Consider the following 17565-nt stretch of genomic DNA (forward strand, 5'->3'; position numbering starts at 1 on the left):
CAGGAGAGTCTCTGCTTCGTATGTTGCGCGCATTGTGGGCTGGGCAGGTGGGCCCCCAGCTGCAGGTTTCCTGGGTCTGGCTGAGCTCAGCTCCCCGCTTCCCTCCCCTTTTTGCAAGGGTTTAGGGGTCATGCGACTCTCTAGAGTCAGGCCCTCCCCTCCCCTAGCTTCCCAGCCACCGAGGTCAGTGAGGTCCAGCCTCCCGTCTTGATCTAGAGCCTCCAGGACTACGTGTCCCAGAGGGAGTGACAACTGAGCTGAGCACAGGAATTGGGCCGGGGCAGGGGGTGTGGACTGACGGGCCTAAGTGCGCACACAGCCATGTGCAGAGGCTGAGAGAGCAGGTCCTGTGAAACCCTAGGAGGAGTTCCTCTGTGCACTAGGCACGTGGGGCCCTTGCACATTCCTCTGTGGGGCAGAGGAGGGCGGGAAGGCCTGCTGTGCTGGTGCCCCCGGGCTCTTCCCATCCCCAGCTGGCCCCCTGCCCCTCCGTGGGCATCCTTGTGCCACCCCCGCCAATACTGGTGTATCCCAGCTTGGGCTTGTCTCTGTCACTCCTTTTGCTCTTTCCTGACTAGTAGCAGGCACCTAGTCCTGGGGCTCTTGCTTTTCTCATCCCTGCTGTGAAACCCCTGGCCCCTTGCTCCACCCTGTCAGCTGGGATATGGTGTCCTGACCACCGTCCAGCCCTGGGTGTGGGCCCCCCGTGTACCCCCTGGCCCAGCCCCCGGTGGTTGTCGGGTGGAGACTGTGGGTGACGACGGGGAGGCTGTAGCACCTGGTGGGCGCAGGCTCCTGGCCCAGCCCGTGGAGCTGGCTTCTGCCGGAAGGTTCTGAAAATGACCTGTTAACAGATGTACCACTGCCCTTCAGGACAAAGGGACTGGCTGAAGAGCTGCGTCCACGCCCTGAGCAGCCTTGAGGCCAGGGAGGATGCCAGGCGGCCCTGCCCAGGGAATTCCACTGGGCTATGAAATTCAACCTGCGCCAGCCAGGGCTGGAGGGCCACGATGTGCTGCCAGAAGCAGGAGGCTAAAGGTCTGCCTGATGTTTGGAGGAGGGGAGAAAGGAGGGGTGCACGGCCAGGGGCTGGTCCTGGACTGCAGGTGGGAGTGAGGGCTTCTCCCTCTGCTGTGTGTCCTGTGGGCCGGTTAAGTAGCTTCTCTGAACATGGACACTTGGGGGCAATGGGTACTAACCTCTCTCCCAGCTCAAAACTTGGGGCATCAGGAACGTCTGGTTCCTCTAGGCAGTCCCAGGTCTTCGTGTCAGCGATGCCATTGTCGGGGGGGAGGGCTGGTTGCCTTTGGGGGTGGATGAAGGTGGAGACAGTGGCTCAGAGTAGCAGGTGGCTTGGGGGCCGTGGGCCTGTGGAGGCGTTGGGGAACGCTTGGTGCCTGGAGCCGCTAGCAGCCTCTGCCTAGAAAGCCCAACAGGGAGCCTGGGCCTACAGACTTCCCGTCATGTCTCCCCAGGCCCAGCTCTGTCCTCAGTGGATCAGCCCTCCCGGGCCCCCCCTCTTCCCTTCCACTCTACACCTATAACTGCCCCTTTGAGTCCCCTGGGCTGGGACTAGGGTGCTGCAGAGGTGCAGCTGCCCTGCCTAGGGGCTCCCTGGGAGGCCATGGAAGGGGCACCCCACAGAACTGATTGTCAGGCAAGCAGGAGGCAGGACCTGGGCTGGATCATTCTGGGCACGGCAGCCTGGAGGCCCAGCCTGAGCACGTTCAGGGAAGTTCTGGGGCCCAAGTTGGGTGGTTTGGTGGGAGGGTGACTAGGAAGCAGAAGCTGCGGGGACTGCTCCATCATTTGCTGGCTGACTTTGGGGCCCCTAGGCCTTGGAGGGCTGAGAGCACAGGAGGAGGGTACTGGCCCCTGATGTCCTCCTTGCTGTGGGTAGGTGGGCCAGGAGCCAGGAGGGTAATGGAGTTCACACTGCTTGGAGCTGCTCCGAGGGCTGAGAAAAGCAAGGTCAGGCCGGCATCTCTGCCCGATGGCAGCGGAGTGGGGCCCGATTCCTGGCACAGCTCCCACTGAGACTCATGGGGGACCTGGCTCAGGCCACTGCAGGCCTCTCTGAGTGCAGAGGACCTAGGGAAATGGTGCAGGGTGATAAGTGGAACCTCGGGGTTATCTGGTGGCCACTGCTGGCCAGAGAGAGGGCAGGAGGCTGGGCAGGAAGTACCTAGCATTTGGGTTATCAGGCCCCGGGGCCCTCCAGCCCCAGAAAGGGCAGCCAGCGACTCAGCTCTTGGTCGTTGGCAGGTGGCCTCGCTGGCTTCTCAGAGGCAACTGCTCCCTCTGCCCGGAACGAGGCCCCCTTTTCTCTGGAGTGAAGCACGTTGGTTCGCACGTTTGGTTCACTCATTCCAGTCTTTCTAAGGAAAACCTGACTGCGGGCCACCCAGCGGCCCGGTGAATCCCAGCCTGTTAGAGGTCAGGGGCCAGAGTCTTGTCACCCCACATACCTGCTGGGGAGGACAGGGGAGGCTGGGCCGCTCCTCCGCAGAGGGGGTCGTGATCTCGGGCTGGGAACCCAGAAGGGGCACCACGGGACCACCTGTTCTGTCGGGGCGGCCTGGGGGAGGTGGCCATAAGGGCAGGGGCTAAGGGCCGCGCACAGACTTCAGCCGGATGCCACCTCAATGCAAATTACTCTGATTTCCCTTCCTCCCAATTGCTTCACCAGCCTCAAGCTCCTGGACTGAGAGCAGTTTCCTGAAATACCGCCAGTCCTGTTCAGAACAGGGATGCTTCCTGGGAGCCGGGAAGGAGGGCAGCCGGGGCGGTCGGGGGAAGGCCGTGCAGTGTCCTTGCCTGTTCCAGGGGGCGGGGCTCCCCTGTGGTTCAGTCCAGCTGCGTGTAAAACGGAGGCATGACTGACCTATGATAGAGGCACAGACTTTATATATTTTTAAAGACGGAGAGAGACCCCCCTTTTTTTTTTAATTTTTAAAAATAGGCTTTACACCCAGTGTGGGGCTTGAACTCATGACCCCAAGATCAAGAATCACACGCTCTCCCCACTGAGCCAGCCAGGCGCCCTGAGATGCACAGACCTTACATGTGTCGTCTGAGGAGTTCTGACAAATGTCTACACACATGTAACCACCACCCCAATCAAGAGAGAGATTTCGGTCTTCAGTGATTTGTAAAAAGAATTTCTGCTTCTAGAATTCACGCTCCAGGTGGAACACTGGAACCGCAGGGAAAACCGTGGCAGGGCGTGGCTGGGCTTCCGCGGGGAAACGTCATCCTGCCCCCCCCCGCCCCGTGTGGCCGCCAAATACAGGGGCCAACCACCTGCCGCCACCCCACCAACCAGACAACCACAGCTAGCATCTGGGTGTATTTTCTTCCTGTTTTTTCCATGCACATCTATAAATATAACATTCTCCTATGCATACTCTTTACATACGTGACATCAGATAAATAACTGAGTATTTTTAAACTTAGTATAAGCATTTTCCTATATTGTAAAATGCTTTGTAAATAGGGTTTCCCAGAAGTCTTTGGTGTTTACTTTGTGATATTTGACTCACCAGTGTTGATGGCATAAGGAGTCAACGTTAGCACTGTGTTTAAAATGTGAATTTTATTTATTTTGAAATAAATAATACATTTACATGGCTTGAAATTCAAAAGGTACAAAAAGGTCTAGACCACAGGCAACCACCGTGACCAGCTGTGTAGGGAACTTGTTCCTTCGGCCCCCGGTGCCCCTCTTGCAAACCCACCGGAAGTTAGACGGGTACGAGCGCACGTGCCTTAGATGGTTTCCCCGTCCCTTCTCTCTCCCTCCCACCCCGTCTCCCCCTCTCCCTCTCCCTCTCTCTCACCCTCTGTACGGTCTTCTGCCAGACCACGTCCTTACGCACAGCCGACGGTGCATGTGGATGCAGTCCGGTCGTGGTCCATTTCCCCCAGGCCCCCCGCTCTGTGACAGTGGTTCCCGACCCTGTCAGGCAGCTCCTAGAGGCCGGGGTCACAAACAGGCCTGCGCCATATGTCTCCCCGCAACTTAGGATTTGTTCTTGGGGACAGGTCCCAGAGTGGACTTGGTGGGTCTGCAGGTTTTAAGGCTGCTCTCCTGGCTCTGTCGACGTCCCACCTGGGCGCCAGGCGTTTGCTGAGCGACACCCTCTCGTCGGTGTCCGTACGAGGGCCTTGGGTGTTCCTCCGACTGGTGTGTACACGTTTTTAAGGTATATATTCACCATCCGTGATGCCGCAATTCCCACCTTTTAAGTGCGGTTTTAAATTTATAGCATTTTAATATTTTGAGGAAATCAAATCTATATACTTAATTTCCTCTGTGGCTTTTCCCATCACTTTTGAGTCTAGAAAGCCCTTGCCTTGCCATCCAGAAATCAGATACTATTCCCCCTAGTTTTAAGATTTTTTTTTTAAGATTTTTATTTGAGAGAGAGAGAGAGCAGAGGGAGAGAGAGCATGAGAGGGGGGAGGGTCAGAGGGAGAAGCAGGCTCCCCGCTGAGCAGGGGGCCCGATGCGGGGCTCGATCCCAGGACCCCGGGATCATGACCTGAGCCGAAGGCAGTCGCTTCACCGACTGAGCCACCCAGGCGCCCCAAGGTTTTTTTTTTTAAGTAGGCTCCACGCCCAGCATGGAGCCCAACGTGGGGCTTGAACTCATGACCCTGAGATCAAGACCTGAGCTGAGATCAAGAGTCAGACGCTTAACTGACTGAGCCACCCAGGCGCCCCTGGTTTAAAGATTTTAACCCATTTGATATTTGGTCCACATAATGAAGGGGTGGGGGCACATCGCCCTGACCTCAGCCGCCTGTCCCCTCCCCTACGATGTGCCCTCGTGCCAGCTCCCCGCGGGTCCAGTCCGGCCGCCTGCCGTCCCTGGCCCGCCCTCCCACGCCGTACTTAACTCGCCTGCTGCTGTCAGCACTCTTGGTAATTCCCACCTGTTTCTTCCCAGGACAGTGGGGGGGCATCACACGGCGCTGGTCTGGGGTTCCCCAGAGCTGGGCTCCAATCCCAGTGGCCCCCGTGTGACCTCCAGCAAGTTACTGAACCCGAGTGTCACTGAGGCAACGGCGTCACTGAGCCCCCTCAGGGGCTCTAGGGGGACACGGAGCTGTGCAGGAGCCTCAGGCACACGTCTGGGAGTTGGGGGCACTTGTGGGCACAGACGTCATTCTGGGACTTCTTCCCTGCCTCCCCTGACAAGCCATCCCAGTGAGCGTTCTCTTCTTTCAAGATTTATTTGAGAGGGAGAGAGAGAAAGAGGGAATGAGCAAGCGAGAACACAAGAGTAGGGGGAGGGAGAGACTCCCCACTGAGCAGGGAGCCTGACGCGGGGCTCGATCCCAGGACCCCGGGATCATGACCTGAGCCGGAGGCGGACGCTTCACCGACTGAGCCACCCAGGCGCCCACCCAGTGAGGGTTCTGACAAACTGAGTCAAACCCTTTGGAAAGGACAGATGTCTACACAGTGTCCATCTTTCATCAGGGACATTGGACATGTCTTCTCGATTCAAGCTTTCTTCGATGTCTTTGGCAGAGTGTGACATTCCGACAGGAGTCGGACATTCCTCGTTCAGGTCTCCGTGGCACACAATGTGTCCTGCAGCTATGAACAGGATCCTTTCCCGTGTGTTGGCTTCCAGTAGGGTGCTGCTGACCTTCGGTTTTGTGTCTGGGATGGAGCCTCAGACCCAGGGGCTTGAACCTGTCTGAAGCCTGCCCACAGCCGCCCGGCCTCGGTGGGCCTCCACGCGGAGACAGCCCTGCACTCTGCCTGACGGTGTCCTTCCCAGTGGCTACCGGGGGCACGTCCACCTCTGGAGGGACCGTTCCCTCGGGACAACCGCCCTGGGGACGTTGGTGCACATTTAAACATCACGGCCACCACACTGTCCTGGGAATGGGGCTGGGTTGGCCAACGCCAGCGGCAGATTCTTCCAGCACAGGTGGGCACGGCACCCTCGTGAGTGCCTGCCGGGGGCCCCTGCTCACAGCCCAAACACCAGACTCAACCAGTTTGGAAAAAGTCTAGTTTATTGCACTGTCTCAAAGCACAACTAAAAATTAAAACCAGAAAGAAAAACCGTACAAAGCACTGAAGCTAAAAGTAGTTTAAAAGTATCAAACTAGACTTGGGTTTAATTGCACTGAAGTCCCGTGGGTTGAGGCGAGCTGTGCCGTGTGAGGGGGGCCGGGCAAGGCACAACATACAAAGGGGGGGCCGCAGCCGGCCTCGGCCGTCACCCAACTTCTAAAACAAGGATTCTACAGAAGTGGAGTGTGAAGTAGGATCTGGGATTTCAGCTTCTTGTCCTCATTTAGACCTGGAACGCCTCCATCTTCGCGGCTGGCTGGGTCCCGTCAGAGAACACATTTTATCGCTCTTCGCCTGTGGCCCGGGGGCTCCCGGACACATTCACTTAGTGGAAAACAGGCAGCGAGCAATGGGGCCCTGGGCCAAAGGCAGCCTAACGAAAGCAGCGAGGCTGGGGTCCCGCTAGGGAGCTGCCTCTGGGACAGAGGGGCACTGGGCTTGGGGCTGCCGAGCCTACGGCCCAGATGCCCAGTGAGGACCCCCAGGACTGACGTCTGGCGTGGGCACAGTTTGAACCTCCGGGGGTGTCCACCCAAGGCCCACCCACGGGGCCGGCTGCCGCTCGGAGCCAGCCGGCAGGTCCCACGATGGCCCCGCGGGGGGATGCCCACACGTGGCGAGGCTGCAGCTAAGGACAGTGCAGGTTCAGGGCAAACCACGCGAAGGAACGAAAAGCCTTCCACTGGTTTCTGAAAATACATTTCTCCTCTAAATTTTTAAGAGTTGATTTCAAATGAGGTATCTTATGCAGGTTTGTAATACAACAAACAAAAAAGGCAATAATTAGTAGACTCATCCTGTGAGGACGCTTCTGGCCGTTATGAGGTCCACCAGCAGCACTAGACATCACTCCGAAGACCGTGCTCAGTGAGCTCCCGTGGCTGAACACCCCCACATCCGACCACACCTCCCGGGGCCACGGCTGCCTGGGAAACACGTGCACCTTTTCTATTGCATGTCATCCACCAGCCTTTATTGTTTTGGCTAACGTGTGTCGAGCGTGCCGCGCCCTGAGTGGGCCCGGAGGGTGTGGGTGGTGTGCACGCCAGGGGGGGTGTGTGTGTGTGCGCGCGCGTGCGCTGCATCCTGGCACAGACCAGCTCCCCACCTCGCAGACACGGCCTTGGTTTCCCCGCCAGCGTGTCCAGCATGGAATGTGCCAGAACTTGGGTCCCTGTGGTGACTGCGAAGCTGGCGCGAACCCCCCTCATGGGTGGGAGCGCACTGACCTCCGGCTCCCCGGCTCGGCCCCCCTGCGGGCCTGGAGAGGCCGGGGCGGAGGCCGGCGCTGCCGCACTCGGAGGCGGTGCCGGCAAGAGCTCAGAGGCACTGCCGCTCCGGCAACGGCTCCGGACCGCTTGGCTGAGGCTGTGGGTTCTGGAACAAGACGGAAACAAACACGGATGAAAGCAAATGTGGGCTGTCCAAGCCGGCCCGACGTGTCTGGACAAGAGCTGATGAGGCGTGGCCGAGAGCGAGCGACTCCGAAACCACCGTGTCCGCCACCCGTCTCGGCCTCCTCCCTCCTGAGCGGCCCTGCCTGAGGCTCCTTCAGATGACCTCCCACTCGTCCTCCAGGTCCTCGGGGTGGGGGGTGGTGGCGTGGCTGCTCGGGGCACCATGCGAGTGGCTGAACGTCCTCGTCAGCCGCTGGAGGAGGTAGCCGGGGGGGCCCACTGCCCACAGCTCATCTGACGAGGTCACTGCAGGGACGAGAGGCAGCCGCACACTCGTGAGTCACCCAGCCTGGGTGGCGAGCGCAGGGGGAGTCGGGCCGGCTCCACGGCCTGACGTGACACCTTCTAGCTGTGGGCCCTGGACACGCCACCCACAATCTGGGCCTCAGTTTCCTCAGCTCCAAGTGGGTGGCCCCGCGCCCTGTCCTCCCAGGCCACTCTGGCCAGCAGGGTGCTGGGTGCCCTCCCTCAGGTGTGACCCTCGGCTCTTGGGAGGGCGAGCCCTGAAACCGAGGAGAGCGGCGCAGCCCCGAGCCCTGCGGAGCCCAGCACTTGCCTGTGAAACACGTCACATTGCCGGGAATTTTCTTCCAGTAGTCTCCCGCGGGGTTCTTGTCAGTGACGCCGTACCGTCGGGCCAGATCACCATTGGGGCAGCGGGCCCACACGGTCCTGGTGCTCAGTGCGAGCTGGCAGGCCTGCAGGCCTACGCGCCAACACGGCGTCCGTCTGTCCTGAGCCCCCGGCTCGGGTGGGACAGACCACCCTGCCCCACGAGGCTGCTCCCTCCCACCACTGGGTCTTGTCGACCAAGGGCGGCCCCGTGCTGACCGTGCCCTGCACTGCGGGGCTTGGAGCGGTGGCCCAGGGAAAGGGTGCCCCCCCGCCCGAGCTAGCGAAGCCGCGCGAGCCCAAGGCCACGGGACCCCAGGGTCCAGGCAGTCTGGAAGCAGTCCTCCCACGGGAACTCTGAGGGAAGGGGGCTGGCAGCAGTTCGGCAAAGCGGTCCCTCAGACAAGGAGTATTCAGTCAGGCCCTTGCTCTCGCCTGCCTCAGCAGGACAGCAGAAAGGAAACAAGGTCCCGAGAGCAAAGGCCGGGCCTGCCGTGTACACACAGGCTGCTGGACAGAGTGGGTGCCTGTGTCCGGGGGCAGCCACGACGCGCTGACGTCCTACCTGGCACGTGCTCCCAGGCGGTCCCCACCGGCATCTCTTCGGTGATGCCAGCCCGGACGTGCACGTTCCACCTGCTGTCGAGCGCCCACAGCATCTGGTCGTTGGGACTGGAGTGGACGCTGACCAACGTGACCCCTGCGGGCTGCAAGCCAGAAGAGACTTTCCTCAGGGAAGGAGGTGGTGGGGTACATTATTTTTGGAGAGCAAGGACGGAAGGCCTGAGCCTGACACAGGACAGGAGGCGCCGGGGGAGGCAGAGCAGACCTCACAGGGCGGGACGCCATCCCTGCCACGGCAGGCAGACCCCAGACGGGGGTGCTGCCCGGCACACGAGCACGCCCAGCTGGTCCGCAGCAGCATGTCCTGAGGGCCAGAGGGCAGGAGGATGCAGGAGGTGCACACGGGGGTCCCGGGCTGGGACAGGCAGGTGGCGGCAAAGGGCAGCAACAGAAGAGCATGGTGTGGCCACTGTCCACGTCTCTGCCTGACAACAGGTGAGGCCGGGAAAGGGAAGGCTGGCTCTGGGGAGACACGTGCTGCAGGACCCGGGCCTCTGAGGTCCCCACACAACCCCACGCTCACGGCTCATGCTCGGAGAGAGCAAACATGGCACAGCGTTACCAGTGGCTGAGTCTGGATGAAGGGCCTATGGGACTTTACTGAAATATACCTGCAGGGTTTCTGTTGGCCTGAAGTTTTCTCAAGATAAAGTTTAATTTAAAAAATCAGAGAGGGCGCCTGGGTGGCTCAGTCGGTTAAAGTGTCTGCCTTCCGCTCAGGTCATGATCCCGGGGTCCTGGGCTCGAGTCCCGGGCTCGAGTCCCGCATCGGGCTCCCTGCTTGGCAGGGAGTCTGCTTCTCCCTGTGATCCTCTCCCCTCTCATGTGCTCTCTCAGTCTCTCTCTCAAATAGATAAATAAAATCTTAAAAAAAAAAAGATTAAAGATTTAACAGAAATAGCCAGAGTAGGAACACAAGCAGGGGGAGTGGGAGAGGGAGAAGCAGGCCTCCCGCGGAGCAGGGAGCCCGATGCGGGGCTCGATCCCAGGACCCTGGGATCACGAGCTGAGCCGAACGCAGACGCTTAACGACTGAGCCACTCAGGCGCCCCTGATAAATAAAATCTTTAAGAAAAAAATTAAAAATCATAGAAATGGGGCGCCTGGGTGGTGCAGTTGCTTAAGCATCTGACTTGATTCTGGCTCAGGTCTTGATCTCAGTGTCGTGAGATTGAGCCTCGCGTCGAGCTCCGTGCTCGGTGCAGAGTCTGCTTAGGACTGTCTCTCCCTCTGCTCCCCCCACCCCCTGCGCGCTCCCTTTCTCTCTCTCTAAAATAAGTAAATGTTTTAAAAAACTACAGAAATAAAATCCACTGAGATCCACTATTGCTGTTGTGGGACTGTGACAGAGGTGCAGGGGGAGGAGGCGTGTGACGGCCCCCAGGAGTTCCATCAAGGGGGCGGGTGGCCTGGGGAGGGACGAGGTGGGTGTTGGGGTGGTGGGCCTCCCCACACACTTGAGCCTTCGCTTCTACTCCGCTTTTCATTCAGACAGGACAGGACAAGGGCAAGGCTGACCGTGACAGAGCCCTCGGTGTGCACGGCAGGAAGCAGGAACTGGTGGGCCAGAAGGCCAGTGACCCTGCCCACCAGGCACAGGCCTGGCCCTCGGTGACCTCATGACCAATGTCAGCTGAGAACAAGGGCATCATTTAACTCCTGCTGTCTCTTCTGTAAACCCCCGTGCTTGTGAACGGCCCATGTGGAGCCACCCACCTGGCCTGGCCCCAGCCAACCCCCGGGTCCTGACACCCAACAGGAGGACTCCTCTTGGCTCAAGCTGCCCTCCAGTATGTTCCCTTGGGCAGTGACGTCTCCTGCTGGGTTGGCTTCCTGTCCCCAAGTGGGCACAATGCCGGCTGCCCTGCCCTACTCCCCGGTCAGCCTGCGTCCATGTTCCACATCTCCTGGTCCCTTGTCCACTTTTCATAGGACAAGAGTAATCCCCTTCAGTGTCCTGTTTGCCACCCACTGACCTGCTCTGGTTCATCCAGGGCTGCCCACCCCTTAGCCGAACGCTTCTCTGCCCGGGAGGATAGAGCCATCTGTTCGGTCCCAGCCTCTGGTCACCGGCAGTGCTGGTGAGCAACGAACCTGGGGTCTGGCTGTCCTCCCCCTACTGACCGACGCTGCCCGTTTTCCCCGGGCCTCTTGGTGGTCCCTGTTACAGCCCCGGTCTTAGGCCCTGCCTTCCTGGGCTGCCTCAACAGAACCCAAAGCAGTCACCCAGTGGACACTCGGTGCTGACGTGCAGCTCTGAGCTCCCGGCTGTGGTGAGCGCGGTCACTCTACATGCCTCGTGCCCAAGACGCATCCGCACGGGGGGGCTCCCTGCTGTCATGCGGCCATCACACACCTGCCAGGCCAGCCACCAGACCCTCTCAGGGCACATGGGCAGAGGGGCTCACCGTGCTCCCTCCGCCCCGTCAAGGGATTGGGGGCTCAACCTCCACCCCTCTCACCACCCTGCCATCCTTCTCATCACCAGCAGCTCTGGGCAGGGGCTTCCCACCTGCTCGAGTCACGAAGGAATGAGCCAGCCTCGGGGCGGGGATGGGGGCACCGGGTGCCCAGCGGCTCAGCTCCTGGGTCAAACAGTGGCTCTCGGCTGCTGGGAGGCCAGGAGACACGGAGGACGGCAAAGAGGGAGGAGGGCAGCCACCGTCTTGAGTGTGGTTACTAGCGCTGCGTCCTAACCCACCACTGGGAGCATCGCCCTCAAAATAACGTCCAGTGCTTTCGGAGTTGGGCAGACCTGAAGCTGCTGCTGGCTTGCTTCCAGAGACTTGGAGCTTCCCGTCTCCCCTCCCACCCTGGGCCCGACTCTGGCCACTCCAAATTTCTCCCTTACAAGGAGCTCACATGCACACGAGCAGCCACACGCTCCCAGCCTTGCAGCAGGGGCCACCTGTCCATCTGTATCGTTTCGAGAGAAAACAGGCGTCTGTCCTAAGAGTCCTACCAGCAAATGGCTCCCTCCTCGGCCGCACATGAGGGAACCCTGGCTCAGCTCATCAGGCCTGCAGACACCAGGCCCGGGGAGTCTCGGGGGAGCGGGGCAGACTAGGCTGACTGTGCAGGGGACGGGATTGGCCAGGCAAGAATCGTAAGGCTTTCGAAGGCTACTTTCAGATGAGGACAGGTGCTGTCAAGAAATAAAAGGAGCACTGTGATGGGGGAGGCAGCCCTGGGACAGCGGGTGGCCAGAGAGGGGGCAGTCTGAGGGACGCACGGCAGCTGTGGGACTAGGCTCAGTGGGGAGCCAGTGTGCGGGGGGAGGGGCTGTGCAATTTATTCTACAAGCTTTTAGTGACCATGCTCCCAAACCAGTCCCTGCGGAAGACCAGGCTGCTAAGAAGTCGCTGAGGCTTGGCACACCCCCAGACAACAGTCACCAACATAAAATCAGAGTAGCATGTAAAACCCCGGGTCACTTCCCAGCACCAGGCCACAGAGCCCCAGCTGAGTTTCCCCTGTCCGCTGGGCAGCCAGGTGGGGGCCTGCAGGGCTGTGAGCCGGGGGCTGGATCCCCAGGGACCACACACAAAGCCACAGAGTGCCTGCCCCTGCTCTGAGGGGTGCAAGATGTACCAGAATCCGGTGCGTCTGGGCATTTCTGCTTACCGCCTCCCCTCTGGGCAGTACGGACACCTGTTTAGTCAGCCTAGTTTAATCCACCCGTTTGGCCACGGAACATGCTTTTTTACATATTACACCTATTCCACCCCACGACCTGGGGTTCCCTTTGGGATGTAGTGCTCTAGGGCCCCCCTGCCCCCCGCCCCATTCCGTGGAGGATGAAGGGGCTCCAGGGTGGGGAGGGAGAGGCAGGGGCCAAGCAGAGGGAACAGGACTGTGTCCTCATGGCATCTGGAGAGGCAGCCCCACCAACATCCCCCGCATTGTGGCCCCATTGTGCATTGGGACACGAGTCTGTCCCCTCCCCTGGAATCTGGTCTGTTGACTTTTTTGACCAACAAAACATGGCAGAAGCCACTCGATGGCAGGGCCGCACCTGGTCTCCGGGTTCCCATCAGAGCCCAGCAGCGAGAGATGTCGGCCGTGCAAAGGCCACGTGGAGGTGGAGGGAGGCACTCGTGGGCCTGTTCGGACCCAGGCCCCAGGCGCACAGAGGGGCCATCCACGCACACGCTGCCTGCATCCGAGGGGCATCCAAGGGGTAACGATAATAAGCTACTGTTTGAAGCCATTAGCTTTTGGGACAGTGTGCTGTGGACAAGCAGAACAGTGGGAAGACACAGAAGGTGGTGACGGGACAGGCAAGAAAGAAGGGGGGTGACATGACGGGGAGACAGCGAGAGAGGGCGGGTGGAGAAACCCCCGAGAAAGAGGCAGGCAGAGGGAGGCTGAGGATGAAGACAAGCCGCCGAAGGCCAGACTAGGCAACTTCTCTCTGCTCCATCCTCAGGCCCCCTCCCCCACTCCCCCTACTCCCCCGTCCTGGCTGCCAGCAGCTCTTCCTCCTGCAGCCACCCTGTCACAGCCTTCCCAGGGCCCTGGGCCCACAGAACGCAGTGGGACTTCCTCTCACGGCCCAGGCTCAGCCGAGTCCGTACCTCACCTCCTCTGTGTCTTGCCACCATTCCCTTCCCGCACGCTCTCCCCCTGCATGCCCTCCTTCACCTGACAAGCCCGGAGCCTCACACCACCCCACTCAAGTGCCTGCCCACAAAGCTCTGGCCTGGCCCGGTGAGGTACACCTGCCTGAGGGCGGAGGCCATGTCTCTTCCCTTCTGGGGCTGTTGAGGAGCGCCGGCAGGATGCACACGCTGCTCCCTGCTTCTTGCTGAAGCGTTGTGTGAGCTGGGCTCTTTGCTTGCTCTCATCCAATAAAAGGGCAACTTTTTACCGAAGGATCACATGCATCCAAAAAAGCACACAAATCCTAAGCGTATAGCTCGGTGGGTTTGCACAATCTGAGCACAGCCGTGTAACCGCACCCAGCTCCAGAAGCTGAACACGAGCCCGAGTGTGCACCCAGTTACCGCCCTCCCTGCTCTCCACACCCCACACGGGACGTGAACCTCACTCCAACGGAGCAGGCAGCACGGAGGCTGCCTCCGAAACAGGTAAAGGCCCTCCCCAGCAGCTGGAGGCCTGCCCACAGGACAGCCGAGGGGAGGCCATGGGGAGAGGGCAGGACATAGGCCAGGTCTCCAAGGACAGAGCAGCACAGGTAGCCCGAATAAAAGCACCCAGGGATGCCAGTAACTGTGCATTAGAAGAGGAAGAGCAGGACGTCCTTATGAAGTAGAGCATCTCGCAGCATTTCCCAGACTGGGTCCCGCGGAACACCATGCCACGCCCACAGGGGTGCTCATGCTGCCTGAGCTCTTGGACCAGCTGCCTTCTGAACACCTCCATCGGGGGTCACACAATCACTTGCTGGACAATGAGCACCTTCAGTGCACCAGTGCTAGGCACTGGGGAAACCTCAAATGCAAACCAACCACACACCTGCCTCCAGGAGCTTCCATTCTACTGGGAGGGCTGGGAGAGGCAGAACACACCGATGCAGTAATGGAGGAGTGCTAGGAGAGCCTTGGGGCAGGAGGAGAGGGGGCCAGGGGGGTTCCCTGACCTGGCCACCCCGGGAAGGCATGTTGGGCAGGCCCAGTGAGTGCAGAGCCCACAGACAAGTGCAGTTTTGGGAGCAGGAAGGAGGCGGGGTGGCTGGAGCCCAGTGACCTAAGACAGAGTGGGGAGAGGTCAGAGGGCGTGAAGGCTACAGGCTGAGGGAGGAAGTGGACTTCGTGCTGAGTGAGGTGAGAAGACACTAGATGGTTCTGAAAACAGGAGTAACATGACATGAGCCTGGCTGTTGGGAGGACAGGCCTCGGGGAGGCCTATTCCAGAATCCAGGCGAGACGAGAGATGGCCCAGCCCAGGGGTGGTGGTGGACAGCCTCAGGGCAGGCCTGCAAGGTGCCGGCCGTGTCATGCTGGGGCAGGGCTGCTGCTTATCTGGATTCTTCAGAGCAGTCGCCCGGCTGGCGTGAGCCCCTGGCACACTCGGGTTGATAAACATAAACGTGAGCACAGCGGCTGCCGAGTCAGAGCGTGAAGACTGGGAGAGTCCTCTAGTGAAATAAACTGACGTCCTTTCCAAAAGAAGAAAACAAATGGTTGCAAAGTTGGCTGCTGGGAGGCTGGGTAGTGGAGATGGCTGGTCTGCCTACAGGGCTCGGGTATGCCTCACGGTCACAAGCGAGCACCTGAGGGCCGGCCAGACCGGTGGGGCTGGATGCGTCCTAGGGTCAGAAATCACTGCAGCTAAAAGCAAATGACTTCCTCTTTCTCTGAGGCTAACAGGTGTCAGGGTCATTCCCGGTGGGAGACAGTGTGGGGTCCGGGGAGCAGGGACCCCTGGTGCTCGCGTACCATGAGCAGTAGCGTGTGGCTCACCCACGACAATGGTGCTTGTCACCCAATTCATTAGCCACTTCCCTGGACCTTTGCCGGATTTATTTTATAAACTCAGATTTTTTTTTTTTTTTGGTAATTGTCACCTTTGGATCTGTTCTTTTGTTCGTGGACTACTGTTTAATTTTTTTAATTGAAGTAGAATTACCATGCAGTGCTATACTAGTTTCAGGCGAACAACACAGTGACTCAACAATTCCATACATCCCCCAGGGCTCCCGCCGTAAGTGGCGTCACCACCTGTCACTAAACAACATGATGGCAATATTGTCGACCATCTCCGTGACTTATTTATTTCATAAATGGAAGTTTGTGCCTTTTAATCCCCTTCACCTACGTCACCCATCCCTAAGGCTATTTCTTTGAAGAGCACCTGCAGAAGCATAGGAGTGCATCCTCCTTGGGCCGTCCTGTGAGGGGACCCAAGAGCTTCTGACTGAGTGTGGGGCCCTCAGGTTTACGGGCTGTGCGCCCGTGAGAGGGACGCACAGCATCTTCCCGCCAGCACCGCAGAGTCTGGAGCTAAGTGAGCCTGAGCATGTCAAACCGAGCGCACCAGAGGCTTCTGGACAGGGTGGGCACGACTCAGGGTCCCAGCAGCCTGCTAGTGGACAAAACAAACTCCCAACCACTGGGCCCTACCCTTCCACAGGCTCGTTAAAGAAACACGAAAAACAAAATAAGAAATTGTAAAAAGTGATTTTGAGGACACTTACTGTTAATACTTTGATTTATTTTTAGCTTTTTTCCTATGTAAAGCTCTTTATTTAAAAAAAAAAAAATCTGGCTTATGTCATTTTGTGTTCTGCTTTTGGCTCAGTTCACAATATACAACGCCTTCCCCCCAGGCCACCACAGCTGTGATTCCAACGGTGGCTCTCCCCCTGGTCACCCAGGGGGCTCTGTAAGACAGACCTGGGCCTTGCATCAGGTGCTCTCAGGAGGGCCCAAGCCTTGGCATTTTTGATGCATTCATTCTGGGGCACAGGCATGAAAACATCTGTAACCGATGGGATAATAACAAAGAAGTGGCAAGCAGGAAGGGCTGGACACTGGTATCAAGTGTGACTCAGAGGTTGGGAGGAATACAAAATGAGGTCACTAGCAGTTCCTGGAGACCTGGGTGGACAGGGAGTGGCCTGGGGCCTTGGGACCAGATTGCAAAGGGTTAAGAGTGAGACAAGAACAAAGTGGGCTGGGGAGGCAGGGGAAGGGGTGGGGAGGCAGGGGAAAGGGTGGTGAAGCCTCCAGGAGGGGAGGGCTCAGGGCCTGCACCCAATCCTACCCTGGAGGGGAGGGCTTCTTAGAGAGGGGCCTTGTCTCAGGAAGGGAGGAGACAGTGCGGAAGAGCCCTCAAGCACCCTGCCCCACCAGCCCCACACGCTCCTACCAGTCTCTGGGACACTGGGGCCGTGGCCCTGACAACATACTGTGTCTTAGTGACCTTTGTTTCCCGAATAACAACCAAATAGTAGGCCCCAAAGAATGTTCGTTGAAGCGGAGACAAAGGAGGTTCCAGAAACTCACTGATTGGCGCTTGCCAGTCTCTCAGCCGGGCACTCAGCCACCTACCCATCCATCTACGTAACATCTGCCTATCATCACATACCTGCCTACCCCTCGTGCCTCCACCATGCACCTATCAACCACCAGCCCACCAACCCATCCAACAGAGCTTTACCGGAGCATCTGCCATGTGCCAGGCACGGTGCTAGGTGCTAAGGATCAATTCGCTTGACTCCTGATATTAAAGTCTGGTGAGAAATACTTACTAACCAAACAGTCCCACAAAGAAAGAGAAGACTGCAACAGGGAAGGCTAGAGAGTGAGGTGCTCTGAGAACGTACAGTGTGCGTCAGACCGAGGCCAGGAGAGCAGGAAGAGCATGTCAGGTGGAGTGAGGGCACGGGGAAGGAGCGAGCAAGGGACCTGGGGCCAGGTGGCTGGAGTGGGAAGGGCAGGGGCAGCACCGTCCAAGGCCCGCCTCCTCGTAAATTGCAGGAAGGTCTGCTGGGGCCCAGGGCTCTGAGGCTGAAGGTGATCAGAGAGGGAGAGGTTAGAAGAGGTACCCGAGGGCAGCAGGTAAGAAACAAGATGCAACGTACAAAAGGCTTCTTGGCTGACTTGAGGGATCAGTGGATGGCACACCACCCTGGCCTGTGTAAGGAAAGGGTTAAGCTGGAGGCCATATGGAAAAGACAGGTGCCCACCCGGGGTGACAAGGCAGCAAAGAGTCCATAAATGTCACTCGCCCTCTGCCACCACTCTGAGAGCTCCCAAACACGGCCCAAGACACACGGTTTCCCAAATGGTGACTGGAGAAGTCCCGACA

The 17565-nt window shown here is 58.9% G+C and overlaps 1 protein-coding gene across 3 annotated transcripts in view; it reads right to left on the minus strand.

Moving 5' to 3' along the window:
- Nucleotides 1-5873: 5873 nt before the first annotated feature.
- Nucleotides 5874-17565, minus strand: part of TECPR2 (tectonin beta-propeller repeat containing 2) — a 98897-nt gene continuing 87205 nt past the window's right edge. For 2 of the 3 annotated variants that reach the window (XM_088024440.1, XM_028099880.2), the window contains exons 18-20: nt 8732-8873; nt 8111-8260; nt 5874-7800 (exon numbers count right to left, since the gene is read on the minus strand). In XM_088024440.1, coding sequence (XP_087880566.1) covers nt 7649-7800; nt 8111-8260; nt 8732-8873 — 444 coding nt within the window. In that variant the 3' untranslated portion in view covers nt 5874-7648. The remainder of the gene's footprint in view (nt 7801-8110; nt 8261-8731; nt 8874-17565) is intronic. The other variant, XM_028099891.2, reaches the window with a different exon arrangement.

This window comes from Eumetopias jubatus, unplaced genomic scaffold (genome assembly GCF_037043125.1).
Source record: "Eumetopias jubatus isolate StellerSeaLion01/CBP00866 unplaced genomic scaffold, mEumJub1_p1.0 scaffold_7, whole genome shotgun sequence".
NCBI lineage: Eukaryota > Metazoa > Chordata > Mammalia > Carnivora > Otariidae > Eumetopias > Eumetopias jubatus.